General features: G+C 48.7%; 1 protein-coding gene across 1 annotated transcript in view; it reads right to left on the bottom strand.

Annotated features, from left to right (window-relative positions):
- Positions 1-26,087, bottom strand: part of COL20A1 (collagen type XX alpha 1 chain) — a 249,980-nt gene that overhangs the window by 205,517 nt on the left and 18,376 nt on the right. The window contains exons 3-5 of the mRNA XM_075350433.1: positions 1,209-1,319; positions 989-1,132; positions 448-564 (exon numbers count right to left, since the gene is read on the bottom strand). Of these exons, the coding sequence (XP_075206548.1) occupies positions 448-564; positions 989-1,132; positions 1,209-1,319 (372 nt within the window). The remainder of the gene's footprint in view (positions 1-447; positions 565-988; positions 1,133-1,208; positions 1,320-26,087) is intronic.

Raw genomic sequence — 26,087 nt, 5'->3', positions numbered from 1 at the left:
TCCCGCCGTCAAACACGTCGATGCGTGCTGCACAGCGGGAAACCAACGAGCAAAAAATTGTCCTAATCATTTTGTCACGATCAGCGACCTCGCAGCAGGGGCCCGCTCGCTGCTGCTTGTCACACACAGCGATATCGCTGGCGAGGTCGCTGATACGTCACAAAACCTGTGACATTTTAGTGATCTCGCTAGCGATCTCGCTATGTGTGACAACGGAAAAAAGCAGAGGAGAAGAAAATGAAAAAGAAGGAAAGGAGAAGTCAAGAAAAGACACGGTGGAGAGAAGAGCATAGATAACTGGAAAGGAAGGGAAAACAAAAGAGTGGACAAAAGGAAAGGGAGATAAGGTCAATAAAGAGAGAAGAGAGAGAAGAGGGAAGACAGGAGACAATAGGATAGAAGTAAATGAAGAGACCTAGTCTTTGATATCCCATCTGTGTCCCAGACCTGTCTCAGATGTGCTGCTCTCTACAGGTGGAGGAGAGTTCATCTCAGGAGTCCTCGAAGTTGTTGTTACTTCTAGCTTCTTTTTCTCATTCTTGACTTGAGCTTTCAGATCATCTACTACACTCAGATAATGGACAGAGAACCATGATCATTTCTGACATTTCTCATAAATCCAAACTATTTAAACTTTGAACCCTGAGCTAACTATCTTCATGAAAGTCCCTCAGGTTCTCAGAAATGGCTAACAACTTTCTGCAAATCATTTTCAGAACTGAGGATTTATTTATTTGTCCAGAATTAAAGATATGGCTTCTTACATTCCAAAACAGTGCCACACATGTCAACAGGCTATGTATGGTATTGCAGCTCATTGCCTTTCATTTTTAATGGCATTTGAATACGATATGTGGACAAGAATGGCATGGTTTATGGAAGAAAGTAGACATGTTTTTAATCTTCTACAATCCCTTCTGTAAACTTTTTGAGGTGTATGTATTAATAAAGACAGTGATGATCCATGAGGGATGTGTAGATTACTCACTGATAAATCTCTTTTTGGCTATCAGAGTGTTGTTGTCCCCCTGGATCACATGTATCTGGAGTACATATTCCTTTCCAGGGTCCAGGCCTCCTACAGTTACTTTAGGGGTCTTAGTTTTCAGCATTACCTCCTGTTCAGGGTCCCCTGAAATAAAAGATTAGGCCTTAGTCTTGGTTACAAATTATGAGGGGAGAAGATCCATCATTTTTCATAATCTCACCTGTCACAGGTTTAACTAGGACCTTGTATCCATTGCTGAGTCCTTCTGCCTCCCTCCATTTCATCTGTAGTCTATCCTCGGCAAGAACTGAAAGTCTTAACCGTCCGGAGCCTGTGAGAGGACAAGAAGGGTCTGAACAGTGCCTAATACTTAAAGAATAGCCATCACTTTAATTTTAAAACTCAATTGTATACATGAACATAAGCAAATTTGTATTAAGCCCTGTGCGCACTGGAAAACGGAATTTTCTTAAGAAAATTCCGCAGGGTCTGAAAGATTACCGCACCCGCGGTAAAAAAAACGTGGCAAACCGCACCCAAAAACCGCATGCGGTTTGCCGCGGTTTTACCGCGGTTTTGCCGCGGTTTTGACGCATGCGGGTTGGTACATGTGCTTTAATGCATTCAATGCAATAAAGCACATTGAAAAAAAAAAAGTAATTTCCTTCTGAGATAGATAGCAGAGAGATAAATAGACAGAAGAATAGAAGACAGATAGAAGAATAGATAGAGGGATAGATAGATTCCCTGTGAGCACACGCTGCATTTCTCCCGAGTGGTAATGTGAGTTCACATTACCGGCTGTGGGAAATGACCGGTAATTACCTCTGCTGGCTCGCTGCGAGGCTGCATTCAGCGCTGTGTGTCAATCGCGGCTGGATGCAAGCATCGCAGGACGTGGATTACGTCGGAGCTTTGTTTTGGGAGGGGTTAATAAAATGGTGAACCAGGGGCTTTTTTGTGTTTTTTTTTTAAATAAAGGATTTTTCGGTGTGTGTGTTTATTCACTTTACTTACAGGTTGATCATGTCAGCTGTCACATAGATGCTGCCATGATCAAGCATGGACTTAAATGGCAGCGATCCGCTGTCATTTAACTCATTATTACCTGGATAGCCACCGCATCATGGCATCTGGAAGAGCCGGGGACACTCCGGTACTGCTGCATAATGCATGCAACAGTCCCGGGGCAGCTGTGGGCTGATATTCTCGGCTGCGGGAGGAGGGGGGCATTAACCCTGTCCCTCGCCCTCCCGAGCCTGAGAATACTGGGCCGCCGCTGTGTGCTTACTTTGGCTGGACGGTAAAAATACAGCGGAGCCCACGTGTTTTTTTTTCTATATGTCCGTTTGCTTTCTATGTGTATTCTATATGTCTGTGTGTGAGTGTGATGTGTGTGTTCTATGTCTGTGTCTGATCTGTGTGTGTTTACTCTCTGCTCCGCTTCCTCTTCCTGTCATAATGACATCACTTCCCTGCAAACCGCAGACAGGCGATGTACTGTACATTACCGCAGGTAAACTGCGAAATTCCAGAGGGAATAATGCAGGAAAACGCAATGAACCGCACAGAATTTGCTACCTGCGTTATTCCCTGCGGGATTTCACGATTACATGGCAGTCAATGGAGTGAAATCCCGCAGCGACGTGCGAAAAAGAAGTGACATGCAATTGTTTTTGCTGCGGGAATCCCGCAGCAAAACATGCAGCTGTCAAGTTTTTTTCCATAGGTTTTGCTGGTGATTCACTGCAGAGATGTTATGAACATTTTCTGCAGCAAAACATGCAGCAAAACCGCAGGAAAAACTGGCAAGTGCGCACAAGGCCTTATACAGTATCTTATCTACCTTTTTCTCCTTCTGGAATGATTTTTAAATCGCCATTCAAAGCCAAAAGATGTAAACTTGTAAACTATATTTCCAGTGAAGACAGATTTTCCTATTACTGAGATAGGAGATGACAGCTGTGCATATAAGGTTCTATGAAGAGGGAGGAGCAAAAGGCAGAGACAGATATTCTGCTGCAATTTCTCCTGAAACAACTGTTACAGTTTAAATTCATGGTAAAAGGAGAACTTGCAGCAGGATGTCTGTGACTGCTTCCAGCTCCTCCTCCCGTTTCCATACAATCTCATGAGCACCAACCGTCAACTCGTAACTCAGTAATATGATAATTTGTCTTCACTAAATATAAATTTTACCAATAAATTGAGAATGAACAATCAGTCCATGAGGGTAAAGATGCAAATGTATCTGATTAGATGTATTACAAAGTTGCTTATGTTCATGTGTACTATGGATTTATTAAATAAAAATTAAAACAATAGTTGTTCTATAAATGGGGGTGTAGGATCTAAAGCTATTAAACAATATTACCAAATTAGGACCTTCATCTAGTTGCCAGAGTTAAAAGCGACAGCAATTAGCATCCCCCATTGTCTACTTTGGACACTGACAGCCCATTGGTTGCAGTCAGAAAGGTGTAATGCTTCAATTCACCTGTGGTGGTGCTGCAGAGAAACTGAACATTTGCTTTCGGGTTCTCTCAAAAATCACAGCTGATGACCATGGGGATTATCATCAGGAACAGCTTATACCTTCTATATACTGTATACGAAATACAGAAATATGTAACAAGGCCCCACCAGGGTGTAGCTATAGGGGAAGCAGTGATCCGACTTGACATAAGTATGATAAAGAACATGTAGCGGGGCATAGAAGCTTTGCGTTATGCCTCTGGCCCTCATCTGCCACGTGCCAATGTCCAGGCCTTTGGCTCTGGGTGTGACTACTACCTCTCTACCTAAAGACACTGCTTTCTACCTAGCAGTGAGATTTATGCCATTGTGACACCTAGTGGCTATTCTGAAGATTTCATCTTTAACCCAAGAAACTTTAAACTTGCTTCTTGTCTACTTTTTTATACTAAGTGATCAGACAACAGGGTGGAGCTCCCATGACTTCTGCAAAGTGGAGAGAAGCTCGAAAGAGTATTTGTGTCATTGGAGGACCAGGTACTTTCATGTGTTTCACAAATGGTCCATTTATTTTAATGGCATGATGTAATACTTAATTTCCCCTCCAGAGGTGCTGCAGGAAAATGAAACGCTTTTTGATCATCATCAATAGAGCACCCTGTGATCCACTTAAGGGACACATAATTTAAAAAGGCATTGGCCAAAAAGGAGAACTCCTTTAAAAGTCATCAACTGTATAATTTTATTTGTTTATTAGACAAATGCAGGCCCAGGGTTAGGGCAGGGCAAACTGGGCAAATATCCAGGGCCCCCATTCCCTCATGGACCCCTAGCATCCACAGCTGGAGCTATGTAGCTTCTGATGTGAAGACTGCCTAAAGACCTTTGGTGACATCACGATCATGTGATCCGTCATATGACAGTGAAGTCACCACAGTCTTGTACTGTACGGGACTTCAGGAACGATGGTGACATCACGATCATGCGACTGGTCATATGACTGTGATGTCACTTTAGGTCTAAAGAGGGGATGGAATGGTTGTAAGTGTGTGTGTGTGTCTACAATATATGAGCTCCTAATGGTATATATGTCTAGAATGTATTGGATCCTGGTGGAAAATATTAACCACTTCACGACATCCAACATACATGGACGGAGCAAGTCAGAAGTGTGTGTATGGAGTGTGCTGACGGGGTAAGCTCACCCCATACTTGGCAAGTAATGGCTGTATATTACAGGCAGGACCTGCCTCTAAGAGTCATTAAAATTGTTAAACCTGTCATTGTTAACCTGCTAAATTCAGCTGTCAAACTCTGACACCGGCATATAACACTTACAGGCATTGGGACGTGCCATTTTAAGGGGCTATCGACATGCCCATGACGTGATTGCAGGTAACCAATGGGTAGCAATGACAGCAGGGAGTCTCCTGAATACCTCCATGCCTGTAATCACTGCACTCCTTTGAAACCTGCCTGAGGCCGGGCTTCAAAGGAGAATGGGATTTTCACTATATGGATTTTCACTACAGGTGCATCTCAATAAATTAGAATATCATCAAAAAGTTAATTTATTTTACAAAGGAAATCACATATATTATATAGTCATTACAAACAAAGTGATGTATTTCATGTGTTTATTTCTGTTAATGTTGATGATTATTGCTTACAGCCAATGTAAACCCAAAAGTCATTATCTCAGAAAATTAGAATAATTATCACAAAACACCTGTAAAGGCTTTCTAAGCACTTAAAATGGTCCCTAAAGGTCCAGTCACACTAAGCAACTTACCAGCGATCCCAACAACGATAGGGATCGCTGGTAAGTTGCTAGGAGGTTGCTGGTGAGCTGTCACACTGCGACGCTCCAGCGATCCCACCAGCAACCTGACCTGGCAGGGATCGCTGGAGCGTGGCTACACGAGTTGCTGGTGAGCTCACCAGCAACCAGTGACCAGCCCCCAGTCTCCTAGTTACAGCACACATCAGGTTAATTAACCCGATGTGTGCTGCAGCTAAATGTGCACAGAGCAGGGAGCAGCGCACACTGAGCGCTGGCTCCTTGCTCTCCTAGTTACAGCACACATCGGGTTAATTGCCTGATGTGTGCTGCAGCTATCTGTGCACAGAGCAGGAGCCGGCAGCACAGGCAGTGAGAGCGGAGGAGGCTGGTATCAAAGGTAAATATCGGGTAACCAAGGACAGGGCTTCTTGGTTACCCGATGTTTACATTAGTTACCAGCCTCAGCAGAAGCTGGCTCCCTGCTCACTGCACATTAGTTGTTGCTGTCTCGCTGTCACACACAGCGATCTGTGCTTCACAGCGGGACAGCAACAACTAAAAAATGGCCCAGGACATTCAGCAACAACCAACGACCTCACAGCAGGGGCCAGGTTGTTGCTGGATGTCACACACAGCAACATCGCTAGCAACGTCACAAAAGTTGTTCGTTACCAGCGATGTTGCTAGCGATGTTGCTTAGTGTGACGGGGCCTTTAGTCTGGTACAGTAGGCTACACAATCATGGGAAAGACTGCTGACTTGATAGATCTCCAGAAGGCAGTAATTTGCACACTCCACAAGGAGGGCAAGCCACAAAAGGTCATTGCTAAAGAAACTGGGCGTTCACAGAGTGCTGTATCCAAGTATATTAAGTGTGGTAGAGAAAGGTGCACAAGCAACCGGGATAATCGCAGCCTTGATAGGAATGTTAGGAAAATGCCATTCAAAAATTTGGTGGAGATTCACAAGGAGTGGACTGCTGCTGGAGTCAGCGCTTCAAGAGCTACCACACACAGACGTATCCAGGACATGGGCTACAACAGACACATTCCTTGTGTCAAGCCACTCATGACCAATAGACAACGCCAGAAGCGTCTTACCTGGCCGAAGGAGAAAAATAACTGGACTGCTGCTCAGTGGTCCAAGGTGTTGTTTTCAGATGAAAGTACATTTTTCTTTTCATTTGGATATCAAGGTCCCAGAGTCTGGAGGAAGAGTGGAGAGGCCACAATCCAAGCTGCTTGAAGTCTAATGTGAAGTTTCCACAATCAGTGATGGTTTGGGGAGCCATATCATCTGCTGGTGTAGGTCCACTGTGTTTTATCAAGACCAAAGTCAGCGCAGCCGTCTACCAGGAAACTTTAGAGCACTTCATGCTTCCCTCTACTGACAAGCTTTTTGGAGATAGAAATTTAATTTTCCAGCAGGACTTGGCACCTGTCCACACTGCCAAAAGTACCAATACCTGGTTTCAGTGGCGTAATTAGAGTTCAATGGGCCCAGGTGCAAAATTTGGACCTTCCCCCCCCCCCCTCTGTCTCCATTTACCTTCCCCCAGCTCGGTGTGCAGGATAATTATGCTGACATTCGGCTCTTTCCCTCAGCACCCTGCCCTCCCATGGTCTTCTATACATATTTTCCTCAGCACCCAGTTTTCCCATGCTCTTATATTCATCTTTCCTTCAGCACCCAGCTTTCCCATGTTCTGCTATACATCATTCCGTCAGCACCCAGCTTTACGATGTTCTGCTATGCATCTTTACTACAGCATCCAGCTTTCGGATGCTCTGCTGTACATCTTTACCTCAGCACCCAGCTTGCCCTTGATATCAGAGCATGGGAAAGCTGGGTACTGAAGGAAAAATGTATAGCAGAGCATGGGAAAGCTGCATGCTGAGGGAAAGATGTGTTTTAGAACATGGGAAAGCTAGGTGTTGAGGGAAAGATGTTTAGTAGAGTATGGGAAAGTGGGGTTCAAGGACAAATGTATAGCAAAGCATGCAGAAGCTGGGTCCCGAGGGAAAGAGCCATAGGCTACTTTCACACTGCGTTTTGTCTTACGTTCAGTGGTCCCATCGGGGCATCCGTCCGAACAGCCTCTCCCTCACCCTGCAAAACGTATTTTGGACGCATGCGTTAGTGTGTGCTCTGTTTTGTACCATTTTCGTGCATATACGTTTTCTGCAGACGGACACCCGAACGTAGTCGACTACAATCGGGTGTCAGTCTGCAGAAAACATATATGTGAATTGAAAATAAAAATTTGTATATTTTTAAGAAAACTCTTTTGGACTGGATTGCTGGAATTTTTCTGGATTTATTGTTCAAGCCTTGCCGACTTCTCCTCCGTGCACGGTCCAGAGTTTAACGGTCTACATTGAGCAGGTGAGCCGGACAAAAATCTTATTCTCCTGACACACTGCACCTCAGTATACTATTCCCTTCGCGGCTGGAGTCAGCGGGTCTCCCACCACCCCCGGCAATCTTCAGCTCAGAGCACCTACTTCTGCCTGCCAGATGCTGAGCGCTTGCCAGCTCCGCGTTGCCCGCAGCACTGTGATGAGGTGCAGAGTGATGACCTCATCACATTGGGCTTTCTGCTCTGCTCCATTCACAGTGCCTCCCCCACCACATGGCTAATTTGCATGCGATGCCCTAGAAGGACTTCGCACGCACCTTAGTCATGTGCAGACTACAGTTGTGGCTGGAGCGACACCGCCGGGCCCCTCTGCTGCAGCTGTGACTTGGGCTCGGTGACGATTGTGGGCCCGGCTGCCCAGGGGCTACATAAAGCCGAGCAATTAACCAGCGGTGGTTACAGTAAAAATGCAGTGCTGGGACCGGAGGAGCCAGGAAATTTATGACTTCTTACCTCTCTACTGCGCCCCCCCTGAAGCATGGCCGTCGGCGCCATGTGTGACCTCACAAGTTGCACATGCCTAAAGCCAGCCATGATGACATGCAGGAGGGAGGGATAAGAAGGGATAAGTCTTTCATATTTCTGCAGCACTCACTGCACAGGCCTGAGACTCCACAGCAGCTCAGTGCCGGTGGGTGGGGCTTACTCCCTGCAGGCGGGGATTACTGTTGTGGCATGGGCTGGCTTTGCTGAGGAGGAGGCAATGATCAGCTTTGTCCCCTCTTCTAATGGACTTATATGGAACATACAGTGTGTATGCTGTATACTGGAGGAGACTGTCAGGGCAGTGGGGGATGCACTGACTTCCAGGTGGGCAGGAGAGCAGTGAAATTGCTCTCTTTAATAGCAGCAGACAATCGCCCAGCAGATACACAAAGCCGGGGGCCGGGTGATCACTGTGCTGCTATTACTGCTCTCCCCGCCCATAATCCCGCCCACCTCTCAGCAGCGGCTTCAGTGGAAAGAGGTCGGTGGGATTATGGGCGGAGAGAGAAGTACATATGCATTTTTTAAGTAGCCGGGACATGTGTTACCCCAGAGCCGGCTGCAGTGACCATGTTTCCGCCGCAGTTTGCAGCACAGGGTCCAGACGGGGCTCAGTGCTGCAATACATGTTAGATGGATGTAGTTCAGATCAGGCTGAACCAAGTGCTAAGGTCCAGGACGGGCCCTTTGAAGCCCTGGGCCCACTCGCAGTGGCAACCCCTGCAACCGCGATTGTTACGCCCCTGCCTGGTTTAATAACCACAGTATCACTGTGCTTGAATGGCCAGCAAACTCACCTGACCTAAACCCCATAGAGCATCTATGGGGTATTGTCAAGAGGAAGATGAGAGACAGCAGACCCAACAATACAGAAAAGCTGAAGGCTGCTATCAAAGCAACCGGGTCCTCCATAACACCTCAGCAGTGCCACAGGCTGATCAACTCCATACCACGCCACATTGAATGGAGTAATTCATGCAAAAGGAGCCCTGACCAAGTATTGAGTGCATTTACTGTACAGACTTTTCAGTAGCCAACATTTCTGAGTTTAAAATCATTGTTTCAGTTGGTCTTATATAATATTCTGAGATAATGACTTTTGTGTTTTCATTGGCTGTAAGCCATAATCATCAACATTAACAGAAATAAACACTTGAAATAGATCACTCTGTGTGTAATGACTCTATATAATATATGCGTTTCCCTTTTTGTATTGAATTACTGAAATAAATTAACCTTTTGATGATATTCTAACTTATTGAGATCCACCTGTATATAGCACAAGCGATTAGACGATTAGATCGCAGCTTCAAGTCCTCTAAGGAAACTATTAAGAACAGTAAAAAGTAAAAAAAAAATGTTAAAAAACATAAAAGTTCAAATCATCTCCCTTTTGTTTTTTTAAAAATAGAGATAATAAAAAAAAATACCCATAAGTGGTATAACCACATTCAGAACAGTGTGATCTATCAAAATAGAAAATTAATTAACACAATCGGTAATTCATCACATAGCTCCATAAACAGAAAAATTAAAACGTTACGGATCTTGAAAAATGGCGACAACCCCCCAATTTTTTTTGCAAACTTCTGATTTTTTTTCACTATTAAAATAATAAAAAAAAGCTTGACAGTTTGGTATCACCATAATTATACTGATGAGGGAATTCATGTAGCTAGATAATTTTTACAACAAAATGTAAAAACAATGCCTGAAAAAACCATGGCAGAATTGTGTTCTTATCACAATTTCTCCACATTTAGAATTTTCCCCCATTTTCCAGTATATTAGTGGTAAATTGAATGGTGTCATTCAAAAATACAACTTGTCCTGCAAAAAAACAAGCCCTCATATGTCTGTGTGGACGGGAAAATAAAAAAGTTATCGCTCTGCGAGTAGGGGACGCAAAAAAGAAAATTGTCCCCATCGTGAAAGGGTTAATGAGGACATTTGAATGTATGGGCTCCTGGCAGATATATATGTGTCTGTATGTACTGCATTTGCTCTTTGTATACATGTGCCTATATGAAGGTGCTCAGTGTATGCATACATGCGTGTGTATGTGAATGTGCTCGGTGTACCTGTGTGCATGTTATGTGTGTGTACACATACAGTATGTGTGTGTAATATGCATTGTATGTATATGTACCGCCCCGCGCTCGGCTGCAGCCAAGCCGCTCGGATCTGGGCTCGTTGGTGGGTGGCTCGAGCGCCTCCGGACCGGGGGTCACTTCGCTCTGAAAGGGTGCTGGCGCTACGTAGGGGAATGGTAGGTAGGGGTATGGCCAGAGCCGTGTTTGAGTTCGTGATGTGGTGAAGGTGTAGACACCACCGCTGCAGTTACTGGGCACCCGGGGGAGATGGTGATGCAGCAAGGTGTTAACCCCTCCGTAGGCAGGGATGATGGCCCCGGGACCCGTTGGGGAGAGCTGGGCGGTGCACGGCCGGATGGCACTGTTGTACTCACTGTTATTGACACACACAAGTCTCTGGTAAACAAAGTTGATGGTGGTCGGTGCCCGCCGGCAGCTGCGTCTGGTCCCCCACCCGGTTCGGTGGTCTTTGCCTTTCTCCTGCACCGTGTAGTGTATGTGTAGACTGCCTGTGCTTCAGCAACGGGAGTCCGCTCCCCGGCTGTATGTATGTCGGGAAAGCCCGTTTGCCCGCAGACGCTGGCCCGTGGGATCTCTCTGCCTGTGCGGTGGCTTTCTATCCCCCTCAGTAGGCTGTTGTCTTCAGTCGGGACTTGGGTGGGAACGGACCTATAGTCCAGACCGCAATCAGTGAATTAACTCAGTTCAGTGAATTCTGGACCTCGTTTCAGGGTCTGAGTACCCCCCTGTGTGCTCCGGTTTCCAGTCGGTTCCCCAGGTGGGTACCGGCGGGCCACTACCCTGTCCCGGTCCACCACGGTTCCACCGAGCCGTCTTCCCGGCTCCTGCAGGCTAGGCCACCGTATGCCTCCTAGCCAAGGTACCAGGGCTCCTACCCCGGCACCTGTCAGACTGCTGCAGACCTGCTACACAGGCCTGCTTCCACTGTCCTTCACTCCTGTCACCAATCTGTCTTGACTACTGAACTTGACTGACTTGCACTTCCTGCCTCAGGCCCTCTGAACTCCCCGGTGGGTGTGGCCAACCGCCTGGCTCCGCCCCCCTGGTATGTCCATTAAGCTCTGAGGGAGGTGACTAGGGTTTATGTGGTTTGGCTGGTGTTACCTTGTGTGGGACTGTTGTTGTGCGGGGTGCTATCTGTGACTACCTGGCTAGTCCAGGGCATCACATATACATATGTGTGCATGTGTTTGATGTATTCATGTGTGTGCTCGATGTATACGTGTGTGCTATGTGCGTGTATACATGTGTGTGTAATATGCATTGTGTGTGTATGTGCTCAGTGTATACATGTGTGTGTAATATGAACTGTGTGTGTATACATATGTGTGTATGTGCTCAGTGTATACATGTGTGTGTAATATGAACTGTGTGTGTATACATATGTGTGTATGTGCTCAGTGTATACATGTCTGTAATATGCATTGTGTGAATACATTTGTCTGTATGTGCTCAGTGTATACATGTGTGTGTAATATGCATTGTGTGTGTATGCAAATGTGTGTATGTGCTTAGTGTATACATGTGTGTGAAATATGAATTGTGTGTATACACATATGTGTATGTGCTCAGTGTATACATGTGTGTGTAATATGCATTGTGTGTATGCATATGTGTGTGTAATATGCATTGTGTGTGTATGCACTCTGGAACGCTCTACCTCAGCACATCAGACTCTCCACTACCGTGGAAAGCTTCAAGAGGAACCTCAAGACCCACCTCTTCCAACAAGCCTACAACCTACAATAGCCCTCAGCCCAGTAGACCACTGCGCAACCAGCTCTGTCCTCACCTATTGTACCATCACCCATTCCCTGTAGACTGTGAGCCCTCGCGGGCAGGGTCCTCTCTCCTCCTATACCAGTCTGTCTTGTACTGTTAATGATTGTTGTACGTATACCCTCTTTCACTTGTAAAGCGCCATGGAATAAATGGCGCTATAATAATAAATAATAATAATAATATGCATATGTGTGTATGTGCTGAGTGTATACATGTGTGTGTAATATGAATTGTGTGTATACACATATGTGTATGTTCTCAGTGTATACATGTGTGTGTAATATGTATTGTGTGTGTATACATGTGTGTATGTGCTCAGTGTATACATGTGTGTGTAATATGCATTGTGTGTCTATGCATATGTGTGTATGTGCTCAGTGTATACATGTGTGTGTAATATGCATTGTGTGTGTATGCATATGTATGTGCTCAGTGTATACATGTGTGTAATATGCATTGTGTGTATGTATATGTGTGTGTATGTGCTCAGTGTATACATGTGTGTGTAATATGCATTGTGTGTATGCATATGTGTGTGTATGTGCTCAGTGTATACATGTGTGTGTAATATGCATTGTGTGTATGTATATGTGTGTGTATGTGCTCAGTGTATACATGTGTGTGTAATATGCATTGTGTGTGTATGCATATGTATGTGCTCAGTGTATACATGTGTGTGTGCTATGTGTGGAAGTAGGGAGCCCCCATGCTGTGCCACCAAGTATTACATGGTGCCCATCAAAATGAATATGAGCTGCCAGCAATCAGCTGTAATCTGTCCCTAACTAGTCATTTTCAGTGCAGCTCCCCCACAGGTGAAATAAAGTATTACATGGTACCCATTAATATCAATAGTGTTTCTGGGTATAGTACAGACATGCGGGGTGCTCTGCACACACTTTTACCCTCTTTCCTTTCTAGCTAATAGGCTATAAGACTTTTCTATACTATAAAACCCCTTCAAAAAGATGGATATACCAGATTAGAGAAATACGGGTACTATTTTTTTTGACAAAAACAGCACCACATCTGTCCACAGGTCGTGTGTGATACTGCAGGAACTGTCACTTTAAAGAAGCCGAGTTGCAATACCAGACACAACCTGCTGACAGGTATGGCACTGTTTCCTCGACCTTGTCAAGGACGTATACACTGGTAAATGGTCGCAGGTAGCATTCATGATGGACTCTATATTGCAGAAGGAAATGTTCTGAATGACAAAGTCCGCTTAATGAATGCAGAATCCAACACAAGAAATGTAATGGGGCTATTTAAAGCAGAGTGAACTTTTAGCGCAATTTATATTATAAAATGGAATAATCAGTTTCAATTACCATCAGCCGAGTGTCATAATTGGCTGTAACTGGCGTCAAATTGGCAAATGTTTCACCATCAGTGGTAATAACAGCCAATGATGATATATTACTAATGAGAGACATTAAAACCAGAAATAAATGTAATCTATATAATAGGTGTAAGACACCCACGTGTAGACCACCCCATAATGCACTTTGAGAGCAAGGTCTCTAAGCTGTTAGAGCCAATATAGCACAGTATGAGGAACATAATCCATAGCTGCCAATATATCTAGAAACGGTTAAGTACTGCCCCAAACCCACCCTTCCCAGAAGTGCTGATGTTGCAGCTGCAGCCGAGCTGCTCGGATCCGGGCTCACTGGTGGGTGGCTCGAGCGTCTCCGGACCCGGGGGGCCCTGTGGTCACTTCGATCTGAAAGGGGGCTGGCGGTTTAGGGGACGTAGGTGTACGGCCGGAGCCACGGTTAAGTTTGTGACGCCACCCACGGGATGTGGTGAAGGTGGACACCACCGCTGTGGTTTACGGGGCACCCGGGGGAGATGTTGCGCAGAAAGTTGTTAACCCCTCTGTGGGTAGGGATGGTGGCCCCGGGACCCGTTGGGGGGTGTTTGACGGTGCAGCGAGATGGGCGGCCGGATTCTCACGATTAGAAACACACACAAGTCTCTGGTAAACGAAGGTGATGGTGGTCGGTGTCCGCAGCCGGCTGCATTCTGGTCCCCCACCCGGTTGGTGGTCTCTGCCTTTCTCCTGCACCTGTTTGTGATGATGGACTACCTGAACTTGCAATACAGGAGTCCACTCCCCGGCTTGTAGATGTCGGAAGAGCCTTTTGCCCGCAGACGCTGGCCCGTGGGATCTCTATGCCGTGGCGGTGGCTTTCTATCCCCCTCATTGGGCTGTTGTCTTCAGTCGGGACTTTGGGTGGGAAAGGACCTATAGTCCTGGCCGCAATCAGTTAATTAGCTAGCCCCCAGTAGCTTCTGGACCTAGCTTCAGGGTCTGAGTACCCCCCTTTGTGCTCCGGTTTCCATTCAGTTCCTCGGGTCGGTACCGGAGGGCCACTACCCTGTCCCTGTCCACCTCGGTTCCACCGAGCCGTCTTCCCGGCTCCTGCAGGCAGAGGCCTCCGTATGCCTCCTAGCCAAAGGTACCAGGGCTCCTACCCTGGCACCTGTCAGTCTGCTACAGGCCTGTCACACAGACCTGACCTCCTCCACTCAACTCTCAAACTGATCTCTTTACTTTTTCCTGCCTCAGGCTCTCTGAACTCCTCGGTGGGCATGCCAACCACCTGGCTCTGCCCCCTGGTGTGTCCATCCAGCACTGAGGGAGGTGACTAGAGTTTTAGTGGTTTGGCTGCTGACACCTTGTTAGGGTACTGGTGTTGTGCGGGACTCTATCTGAGACTACCTGGCCGGGCCAGGGCGTCACACTCATATCACCACTATCTTCCCTGGGAATGCCCCCAACCCCCTCGGAATGTACAAGGTTTACATATCCCAGGGGTCCCGTATAGATAACCATCTATTAAAGAATAAAATATACATCTTCTCCATTTTTCCATTTTTAAACTGTCATTGATTGGTAGCAATTTAGATTATCAAGAGTGGATACATTGCAACAAACCTCCCGCTGTGAGAAGTATTAGAAGTCCTAACAAGGTGCTTGGCATGGATATCTAAGGCTGGTACCCACGTCTTCTCCTCAGGACCATAACCTTGCCAATGAACCAAGTACTGTAAAGATCAGCAAATGAAACGATAATCAGCGATTTTGTACACCTCAAATTGTAATAACCCATGGACTAAGACTGAAGGTGGAGGAAACGGAAAATGGGTTCCCGAACCCACATACTTCTTTAACAGAGATCTATGGAAAACATTATGAATTTTGCAAGATGCCGGTAACGCCAGGCGGAAAGCAATCGAATTAATGACTGCTGTGATTTTGTGCGGACCAATAAACTGATGTCGTAACTTCAGTGAAGATATCTTAAGATTAATGTTTCTTGTAGATAACCACACCAGATCACCAACACACAGGTCCGGTCCAGGCACACGTCTACAGTCAGCAGCATGTTTATACTTAGAACCCTTGTCATGCAAATGCTGCTGAATCCTCTCCCATGTAGATGATAATGCTGAGACCACAGGTAGTCACATAATGTGATGTCACAAAGGTCCAGAAGCAGTGTTCTCAGGATATAACTCTGTGGACCCTAGGAGAAAGTGCAGAGTTTGCGCTCTGTTTTCCCTATTGCCAGTTCTGCATACCAGCCTGCCTCCTGTTCAGTTCTTTTAGACTCCTGCAATTAGGAGACCTTTGGTCACATGACTGTGCAGTGATCAAAGGTCCTTAAACAATCTGAACCTCGGAGTACAACTGCTGGAGTCCCTAAGGCCTGAAACACACATCCTTGAAAATGCACGCACGTGTAATACGGGCCGTTTTTCAAGTCCGTGATCCGTTTTTATGTACATTTTTATGGTCCGTGTGGCATTTGTGTGAACGGCGTATGCTACCCGCGTGTGCGTGTGTAATGCCCGTGTGTGCATGAGATTTGTAACTGACGTGTGAGTGTGTTTTCCGTGTGTAATGTTCCGTGTGTGATTTAAAATGTGGTTGATACATACCTGCAGACAGAGTCGCGCACTGAGAATGAACTCAGGTGAACTTCACCCGACTTCATTGTCATACCGCGGCTCTGTCTATGTCGCGTCCTGATTAGCGGTCACCCGTGAAGGACTCACCGGTGACCGCTAATCCCCTGAGTGACTGCAGTGAGCAGCGCCATTAGCGCTGCCGTCACTCAGGTTACCCGCGGCTAGCTTGAGTCCACCCCCCGTGACTGCAACTCACCTGTGACTTCATCGCTGTCACTCGGGCGACTTGCTGTCACAGTTGGAGGATCCAGCGGTGGCCGTGAGTAACCTCAGTGACAGCACAGATGATCGCGATACTCACCTCAGTTGCTGCGTGGATCTGGCAGGAGCGGCGGAGTTCTTCTGCCGCTCTTGTCACCTTCATGTAGCAGAGCTGGAAGCGACGCGGGACCTCCGTGGATTACGCCGGACATGGATGGGTATTTGGGGCTTAATAAATTGGTGAACGAGGGTATTTGTTATTGTTTTTTATTAAAAATAAAGGATTTTTCGTTGTGTGTGTTTATTTACTGTAACTTACAGATTAATCATGGAAGGTATCTCGGGGAGACGCCTGCCATGATTAATCTAGGACTTATTGTCAGCTATGGGATGCCATTAACTCCTTATTACCCCGATTGCCAACGCACCAGGGCAATTTGGGAAGAGCCGGGTAGAGTTCCAGAACTGTCGCATCTAATGGATGCGGCATTTCTGGGCGGCTGCTGGCTGATATTGCTAGGCTGGGAGGCTCCCCATAACGTGGAGCTCCCCATCCTGAGAATACCAGCCTTCAGCCGTGTGACGTTATCCTGGCTGGTATCAAAATGGGGGGGACCGCATGTCGTTTTTTTTTAATTATTTTTTTTACTGCACATTATAGACCCGCCCACCGGCGGCTGTGATTGGTTGCAGTGAGACAGCTGTCACTCAGCGTGGCGGCATGTCTCACTGCAACCAATCATAGGCGCCGGTGGGCGGGGAAAGCAGGGAATACGAGATTGATTAATGAGCGGCCAGCTTTTTCAAAATAGTAAAAGCCGCCGGAGCAGTGTGAACGCCGTGCAGCGCCGCGCTGGTGATCGAGGATCGGTAAGTATGAGAGAGGGGGGAGACTGACCGACAGACAGAGAGAGGGACAGACAAGACAGAGAGAGAAACGGACAGACATAGAGAGAGACCCACCGACGGACTGAGGGAGATTGACTGACATACACAGGAAAAGAAAGAATGACCGACATCGCTAGTAAAAAGCACAAAACGTACACGGAGCATATGGAGATGCATCCGTGTCACGTACTTGTGCGCACATAACCACTGACTTTCATGGGGTCCGTGTGTGCGTGTTCCGTGCAGAAAACGGACATGCTTCCGTGCAAAATGATAACACATACGGATCACGGACACGCACACACGGACATTATGAAATAACGCACGTGTGACCTCAAACATAGATTAACATTGGTGCATGTTTGGCCGTGTCTCTGGTATATACGGAAACGGAACAAACACGCACGTGTTTAACGGATGTGTATTTCAGGTCTTGGAGAGTGGGGCCCCTCAGAAATTGGGCAGTTTCACTCCCCCTTATGTCGTCCCTGACTGTAACTAGGGGCTTATTTTTGGAGTAGGGCTTATATTTCAAGCATATGCCAAAAATCCTGTAAAATCATGCTAGGGCTTATTTTCAGGGTAGGTCTTATTTTTGGGGAAACACAGTAGATAATAGATATTAGATAGATAGATAGATAGATAGATAGATAGATAGATAGATAAGATAGGTAGGTAGATACAATAGATAGATAGATAAAGAAGAGAATGCAAGGGAGATAGCAGCGCAGTATGTGAGCTAATGTCATAGACTTTATGAAAGTAAACTATGATAAACCATGGACTCCCATAGCCCCCGCCCTGGATGTGCCCCCATCCATCGTTCCTACATCTATCTACACCAGGTTCCAAATTATTATGCAAATTGGATTTAAGTGTCATAGCGCTTATTTATTTATTTTTTTTTCAATGAAACTTATTGATTAGTCTGCCAGGTTAGCCCAATAAAAGGAAAACTGGATGTTCCACAATATTAAGCAGGCCACAGTTTTCAAGTAACATGGGAAAGAAAAAGGATCTCTCTGCTGCCGAAAAGCATCAAATAGTGCAATGCCTTGTACAAGGGATGAAAACATTAGATATTTCACGAAAACTTAAGCGTGATCATTCTACTGTGAAGGGATTTGTGGCCGATTCAGAGCACATACATGTTCGTGCTGATAAAGGCAGAATGAGGAAGGTTTCTGCCAGGCAAGTCCATCGGATTAAGAGAGCAGCTGCTAAAAACCCATTATAACCCAGCAAACAGATATTTGAAGCTGCTGGTGCTTCTGGAGTCCCTAGAACTTCAAGGTGTAGGATCCTTCAAAGGCTTGCTGTGGTGCATAAACCTACTATTCGGCCTCCCCTAACCAGTGCTCACAAGCAGAAACGGTTGCAGTGGGCCCAGACATACATGAAGACTAATTTTCAAACAGTCTTGGATACTGATGAGTGTCGAGCAACCCTGGATGGGCTAGATGGATGGAGTAGTGGATAGTTGGTGGATGGCCACCATGTCCCAACAAGGCTGCGACATCAGCAAGGAGGTGGAGTCAGGTTTTGGGGCGGAATCATGGGGAGACATCTGGTAGGCCCCTTTAGGGTTCCTGAAGGTGTAAAAATGACCTCTGCAAAGTATATAGAGTTTCTGACTGACAACTTTCTTCCATGGTACAAAAAGCAGAAATGTGCCTTCAGGAGCAAAATCATCTTCATGCATGACAATGCACCATTTCATGCTGCAAAGAATACCTCTTTGTCATTGGCTGCTATGGGCATAAAAGGAGATAAACTCATGGTGTGGCCACCATCATCCCCTGACCTCAACCCTATAGAGAACCTTTGGAGTATCATCAAGCAAAAGATCTATGAGGCTGGGAGGCAGTTCACATCAAAACAGCAGCTCTGGGAGGCTATTCTGACATCATGCAAAGAAATTCAAGCAGAAACTCTCCAAACACTGACAAGTTCAATGGATGCAAGAATTGTGAAGGTGATATCAAAAAAGGGTTCCTATGCTAACATGTAACTTGGCCTGTTAGGATGTTTTGGATTTAAATAGATTTTTATTTCAGTGAATGTGACCTCCTAATGCTGCAAATTCCACAAATCAGCATTTTCAGTTCTTTAAAACATATAAAATGTTTAGAAACTCCATTGTGCCTAATAATTTGGAACAATTCATTGAGTTTTTTTTAATTTTGAAGATTATACTGTTAATCATTGGGAGGTTTCTTCAATAAAATTCGATGTATACTCTAACGGGTGATGACTTTTATTAGACTGACTGTCATTTGCACCGAACATTTGGGAAAATCAGAGAAAAATATAATTTTCATAATAATTTGGAACATGGTGTAGATAGAGAGATAGATAGATAGAATCATAGATAGATAGATAGATGGATGATATGCGGAGAAGGTCTGGGATCTGAGCTGTGGCTGTCTGCTCCCATCAGCCTCTGAGCTCTATCAGGGTGGAAAGCGATATATATTGGTAGCACAGATCTCACACTTGGCTGGAGAAGTCTTGAGGACTGATACGGATGTGATTTTACTACCAGTCTGCACTGTCGCTGCGCTCTCACCACCTGCGGGCACCATGAGTTGACAATGCCCAATCTTGTTACATCCAGGAGGTTAAGCAGCTGTAAGCTTGGTCAGCAGGAGCCGGCCGTGGAGCTGTGTGGTGGGACATCACTGCTGCAGGGGCCGGGAACACATTTCAAAGTGCAGAACAATCCAAAAGAGATCTAATATGTAGTGATGGGGAACAACCACTCCCCTCCTCCGCCGCTGGGAGTAATACATGAATAGTCAGAGCATCCATTATGATTTTGGCCTGGGGGGTGACGTCTCTTCTTCCTTCCATCTTCACAGACAAACTGAATTCTTTGTCCTCAAAGAGCCACATCTTCCCTTCCGCAAGAAATTAACCCTTCTGCATGTGTAAATGTCACGATTAATGGTGTAAAGAGGCTCTGTGTTACACAAAGTCAGGATGGAAGTATGTGGGTTCATGCAGATTTCAGGGCTACCAAGAAAATTACAAAAAAATATTTGTGAATAGATTTAGGGGGATGATCAGTGAACTGAAGATCAATGATCATAATATGGGCACTATTATCAGATTTGTAAAGTGCTACGGAATATGTTGATGTGATAGAAGTAAAATAATTATTACCATGAGTAGTTGTATGAGTAGACTGTGTAATAATATGGGATAAATTATGGATAGTGGAGGGGTACTGTATGGGTAGTGGCACAGGTAATTGATTGGGTAGTCCAATGGGTAGAAGGTAGTTGAATAGTTAGTATAATATTAACTTAATAAAGGTTAGTTTAATAATTTTGGCAAAACTATGGGTACTGATATGGGTTAACCTATTGGTAGTGATATGGCATAGACTATGGGTAGTGATATTGGATATACTATGGGTAGTCATATGGATTAGACTATGGGTAGTGATATAGTGCAGCGCCCCTGAAACCTTCAGGGCACCACAGGGAACTGCATCCTCTTGGGGATGCAGGACCTACCCCTTGGGACCTGGTGTAACAGTGCCAATTCCACCAACACACATCTAAAATCCTAGTTCTCCTCTCCACACTGGGCATAAAGGGTTAACCATGTAAGGGGATGGTCGCCATGGGAACGAGTCCCTGGGTATAGCCAGCCTGGTGGGAGGGGTCAGCAGTAGTTGGAGAGAGTCAAGAGTCGAGAGCACACGGAGGAGGTGTGCGGACGTACCGGAGCTAGGTCCGTGTAATGGTGACCCCCGGGGGCACAGGAGAGAGGTCGCCAGGACTGGTACCGAGACATCGCTGGGACCAGAGCACACACAGGGCACAGGGCCCTAGGTCAAATGTCAAGTTTCAAATGGTTTGATAAATACCTGCACGGTGAGGATACCTTCATGGACTTCATCAAACCAAATAATCCGGGGGCATCAGCAGTAAACTAGGATCGGGGTTCGGACACTTACCTCCCCGCAGGGTCCATGCTGTCCGCCGAACGGAGAATGCGACTGCACCCCAAAAGGGACAGTCGGAGCCCCCAGACGCTCCACGGTACGGGGGACTCAATCTACAGAGAGTGCAGGGGACACACCTGGGTCCCCACATTGGCACTGATACTCCTGAGACCTGAACCAGCAACCCGAGGGTTCACAGTGAGTAGAGACTGTTAAAGTTAACCTGGTGTGGTCTCCATCATTATCCACTTTACATCTCCCACGCACAGCCCTACCTGCGGAGGCCCTACCACCATAGCTGCCACTACCACCATCCCTGAGAGTACCTGTCGCGGGCGGGGAGGAGGGTGTCAGCACACTACGCTCGCCCCCTTCTGCTCGGGTCCGGCGGCCGCTGCTCAGTGGTGGCTCGAGCCGTAGGCCGGATCCCGGGGGTTTCTCGAGCGGCACTCCTCGCCCGTGAGTGAAAGGGGTTTGTTGGGTGCGGGGATTGTTATAGTTCGTGACGCCACCCACGGCTGTGGTGATTTCACCACCGCTGCTCAATGCGGGGATCCCGGGGATGGTGATGCGGAGCAGCCAGGTGTTGTGTTGCCCCTCCGTGGGCAGGGGTTGGTGATCCCGGGGCCCGGTGATGGTTTGTGAGGTGCGGGGCCTGGTGGGCGCAGGGACGCGGGGGCAGCGCTGTGCCTTGCGGCACTGTGGTACTCACTCAGCCTGAGACACGGACACAGTTTGTACGGTAAACCAAACGGCTGGTAGGACGGTCCCACAGACGGCTGCACCTGCTCTCCCGGTAGGTGACAGTGATGTCCCTCTTCCTTGCACCTATGGTTGACTTGTGGTAGCGGTGGATTCCCTCCGGTTACCCGCTCCCCGACTACAATCTGGGCCGGAGGAGCTCTACACTTTGCCCGCAGGCGCTGGCCCTGAGAAACTGGTGCCTTGGCGGTGGCGGTGTCTCTCTGCTTCAGGTTGAGCTGTTGCCTTCAATCGGGACTTGGTTGCTGGGGGATCTACGTCCCCTTCACTGACGGATTCGGCAAATTTGGCGACTCCTAGCCTTGCCGGGGTCCGAGAGGCCCCTGCCCTGGTGCTGACTGTCCTTCGGAACACTGCTCCAGACCACCGGGCACACAGCCAACGGGGTCCTTCCAGGAACTTCCAAACGGTCCCCCTCCAGACAGTCACCGCCGTCGCTGACCTTGCTGTTCTGGCCCTACACAAAGCTGGACCCTTCAGGCTTTCCTTTCTTCTTGTCACCTCACTTGCTTTCCTCCTTTACCACTTTTCCACTTTCACTACTTGTTTACTCCTTCACTTAGCTCCTCACTCAAGCTCTGTTGTTTACTCTTGCCCTCCCCGGGCTACTCTGCCTGGTACTTGGTGGGCGGAGCCAACCGCCTGGCCCACCCCCTGGTGTGAATCATCAGCCTCTGGAGGAAGGCAACAAGGATTTGTAGTTTAGCTGTGATGTGCCTACCTGGAGTGTGGGGTGTGGTGGTGTTGTGACCCGTGACCCCTGGCTTGCCCAGGGCGTCACATTCCCCCTTAGCAAAATGCAGACCGTCCGCAGGCTGCCGTCCTACACCGGTTTTATTTTTCTAAAAAAAAAGATAACATTTGGAAAAATCAACATATATACATTTTTAATAACTCTTCCCAAGACGGGAGGCACATTTCTTAAACGTTGCAACGGTTTACGGTTACGGTTTCCGCTCTCTCCCACCCAAGCAACCTGGCCCTGATGCTGCCCCTAAAACCCAGGCAGCACCCCTTGACCCACAGTCCAGCACACGGTACCCGAGCGGGATCTGTCCTTCCCTCCAGAGGGTAGCCACCGGTTCCTTTGGTGGCTGGGCCCCAGCCTGCTCTGCTGAGGGCCCTCCCTCCAACCTGCCTCTCCGGAGGCAGCACTGCGGAAAACGGTAACGGTAACCAACATATTTACAAGCCACTAACGTTTGTGGTTGCCCTGCAAGTTCACGGGCTTGTCCATGGATAGTTCCCATGCATTTTTAAACGGTCCCCACGGGGACAACGGTGCCGGCTCCGGCCGGTTCAATCACTAAGCAAATCAGGTAACTGTTCGGTAATTATCATTTTCATCATCAGCAAAACTTTCAACTTTTCAACACACAAACAACTCAGTGGTGGTCCCAACGGGGACGGTGCTGCGGGCATCCGCTGCCCTACTCCGGTCCTTCTGCTGCTTCATCCGAGGGAGGGGGTGCAGAGCTCACCCTGCTCTCGTTGCTGCCCCTGAGCTTCACATCCAGGGCAAACCACCCCCTCTCTCCGCAGTGCCGGGTATACCGCACCATGTTCCCCTTCCCCGGTATGAGGTTACGGCCAGGATGCTCCTCGGGCAGATGGGCATTCACATCCCGCCGGGCCACAAACACTTCGGCCTCCAGGCCCGGTTCATATATAAATCCGTAGCCCCGGCGGACATCAAACCGCCTCACCTGCCCTTCATACAACGGGCCCCGGACACGGAAGGTCGCTTGCCGAAGATTTTCTTTCTCCCGAATGGCTCGGGCCACCAGCTCGGCTTTCCTTCTCTCCCTCTCCGCGATCTCCAGACCCAGCTTTGTCGGCTCCCTATCCCAATATGGCGCTGCTGCCAGCGCCGGCGCACGGGTCGGGCCCCGCGGGACATCCAGAACGTTACCCACTGTCAGGAAGGTGGGCGGCGTGTCCCGCGGTGTCATGGCCTTGGGCGCTGCCTTGCAGCAACAACCCGGCGCCACCTCAGCCGAGGTATGGGGGATGGGCACAGGGGCTTTCCGCAGCTGGGCCTTCGGCTCGGAGCGGGTCATCGGCTCCGGCTCGGGAAACTGCTCGGGGACTGTCTCTGGCACAATCTTCGGGGCCTTCCATGGCAACACCTCCGGTTTGCTACGGGCTCCGGCTACAGGTCGGTCCGCTGGGGCGGACGGGCTGGGTATCGCTACCGGTTGCGGTGGTAGCGGGCCTAGTGGCGGGGTCACGGCCCCCGAGACGGGTGGCGAGGAAGGCAACGGGGGGAGAGGGCTTGGACCGGGTCCCTCAGCCGCAGCGACCGGTCCCTCCGGGACATAGGGGCGTGGGTCACTCACCCTCCCTTCCTCCGCTTCCTCCTCGCGTCTCCGCACGGTGGCTATAACGTCCGCCATGTCGGTCTCCCACTCCTCCAAGAGGAGCTGCATCTTGACCTGCAGCCTTAGGTGGAGCTGCGCGGTCCGGATTTCCACCCACGCTGCGGTTCCCGGCGCGGGGGCCACGGTGTTTCGGGACGGCATCCACATGGTGACTTTCTCTTTTCCTTCCAGGAACGGTATGCTTGCAGGGTCCTGGCGTCCCTGCTTTTATAGCTGCGACTACATGCCGCTAGCCGCCATCGCGTCCCCCTTAGCTCTTTCCGGCCCCTCCTCTCTCGGGGCGGGGTCTTGGCCTTCGCGCCTCTACTGCTCGAGAAGACGCTCGAGCGGGAACTTTTCGCGCCAAAGATGGCGGCTTCTGCAATTTTTCTGCCGGATACCTCCGGCGGTAACAAGGCGCACCTCTACCAGACGTCAGAGCGGTAAGATCCTGTTCGTGACGCCAAGTTGTCGCGGGCGGGGAGGAGGGTGTCAGCACACTACGCTCGCCCCCTTCTGCTCGGGTCCGGCGGCCGCTGCTCAGTGGTGGCTCGAGCCGTAGGCCGGATCCCGGGGGTTTCTCGAGCGGCACTCCTCGCCCGTGAGTGAAAGGGGTTTGTTGGGTGCGGGGATTGTTATAGTTCGTGACGCCACCCACGGCTGTGGTGATTTCACCACCGCTGCTCAATGCGGGGATCCCGGGGATGGTGATGCGGAGCAGCCAGGTGTTGTGTTGCCCCTCCGTGGGCAGGGGTTGGTGATCCCGGGGCCCGGTGATGGTTTGTGAGGTGCGGGGCCTGGTGGGCGCAGGGATGCGGGGGCAGCGCTGTGCCTTGCGGCACTGTGGTACTCACTCAGCCTGAGACACGGACACAGTTTGTACGGTAAACCAAACGGCTGGTAGGACGGTCCCACAGACGGCTGCACCTGCTCTCCCGGTAGGTGACGGTGATGTCCCTCTTCCTTGCACCTATGGTTGACTTGTGGTAGCGGTGGATTCCCTCCGGTTACCCGCTCCCCGACTACAATCTGGGCCGGAGGAGCTCTACACTTTGCCCGCAGGCGCTGGCCCTGAGAAACTGGTGCCTTGGCGGTGGCGGTGTCTCTCTGCTTCAGGTTGAGCTGTTGCCTTCAATCGGGACTTGGTTGCTGGGGGATCTACGTCCCCTTCACTGACGGATTCGGCAAATTTGGCGACTCCTAGCCTTGCCGGGGTCCGAGAGGCCCCTGCCCTGGTGCTGACTGTCCTTCGGAACACTGCTCCAGACCACCGGGCACACAGCCAACGGGGTCCTTCCAGGAACTTACAAACGGTCCCCCTCCAGACAGTCACCGCCGTCGCTGACCTTGCTGTTCTGGCCCTACACAAAGCTGGACCCTTCAGGCTTTCCTTTCTTCTTGTCACCTCACTTGCTTTCCTCCTTTACCACTTTTCCACTTTCACTACTTGTTTACTCCTTCACTTAGCTCCTCACTCAAGCTCTGTTGTTTACTCTTGCCCTCCCCGGGCTACTCTGCCTGGTACTTCCCGCCTCCAGAGCTGTGATCTCCTTGGTGGGCGGAGCCAACCGCCTGGCCCACCCCCTGGTGTGAATCATCAGCCTCTGGAGGAAGGCAACAAGGATTTGTAGTTTAGCTGTGATGTGCCTACCTGGAGTGTGGGGTGTGGTGGTGTTGTGACCCGTGACCCCTGGCTTGCCCAGGGCGTCACATACCCACATTGAGCAGCGGCGGTTCTCCATTCTTAACCACAACCCGCAGGTGGCGTCACAAACATTAACTCATACTCCCGTTTTATTAAGCGTCCCCAGGGCACGGGACCGGGCAACGGCCACCAGAGTGACAATCCCAACTGCAACTGCCCGGGACCGAGTACCCCCTTCCCTGGGC

This window comes from Anomaloglossus baeobatrachus, chromosome 5 (assembly GCF_048569485.1).
Source record: "Anomaloglossus baeobatrachus isolate aAnoBae1 chromosome 5, aAnoBae1.hap1, whole genome shotgun sequence".
Lineage (NCBI taxonomy): Eukaryota > Metazoa > Chordata > Amphibia > Anura > Aromobatidae > Anomaloglossus > Anomaloglossus baeobatrachus.
This window is presented reverse-complemented; position numbering and strand designations above follow the sequence as displayed.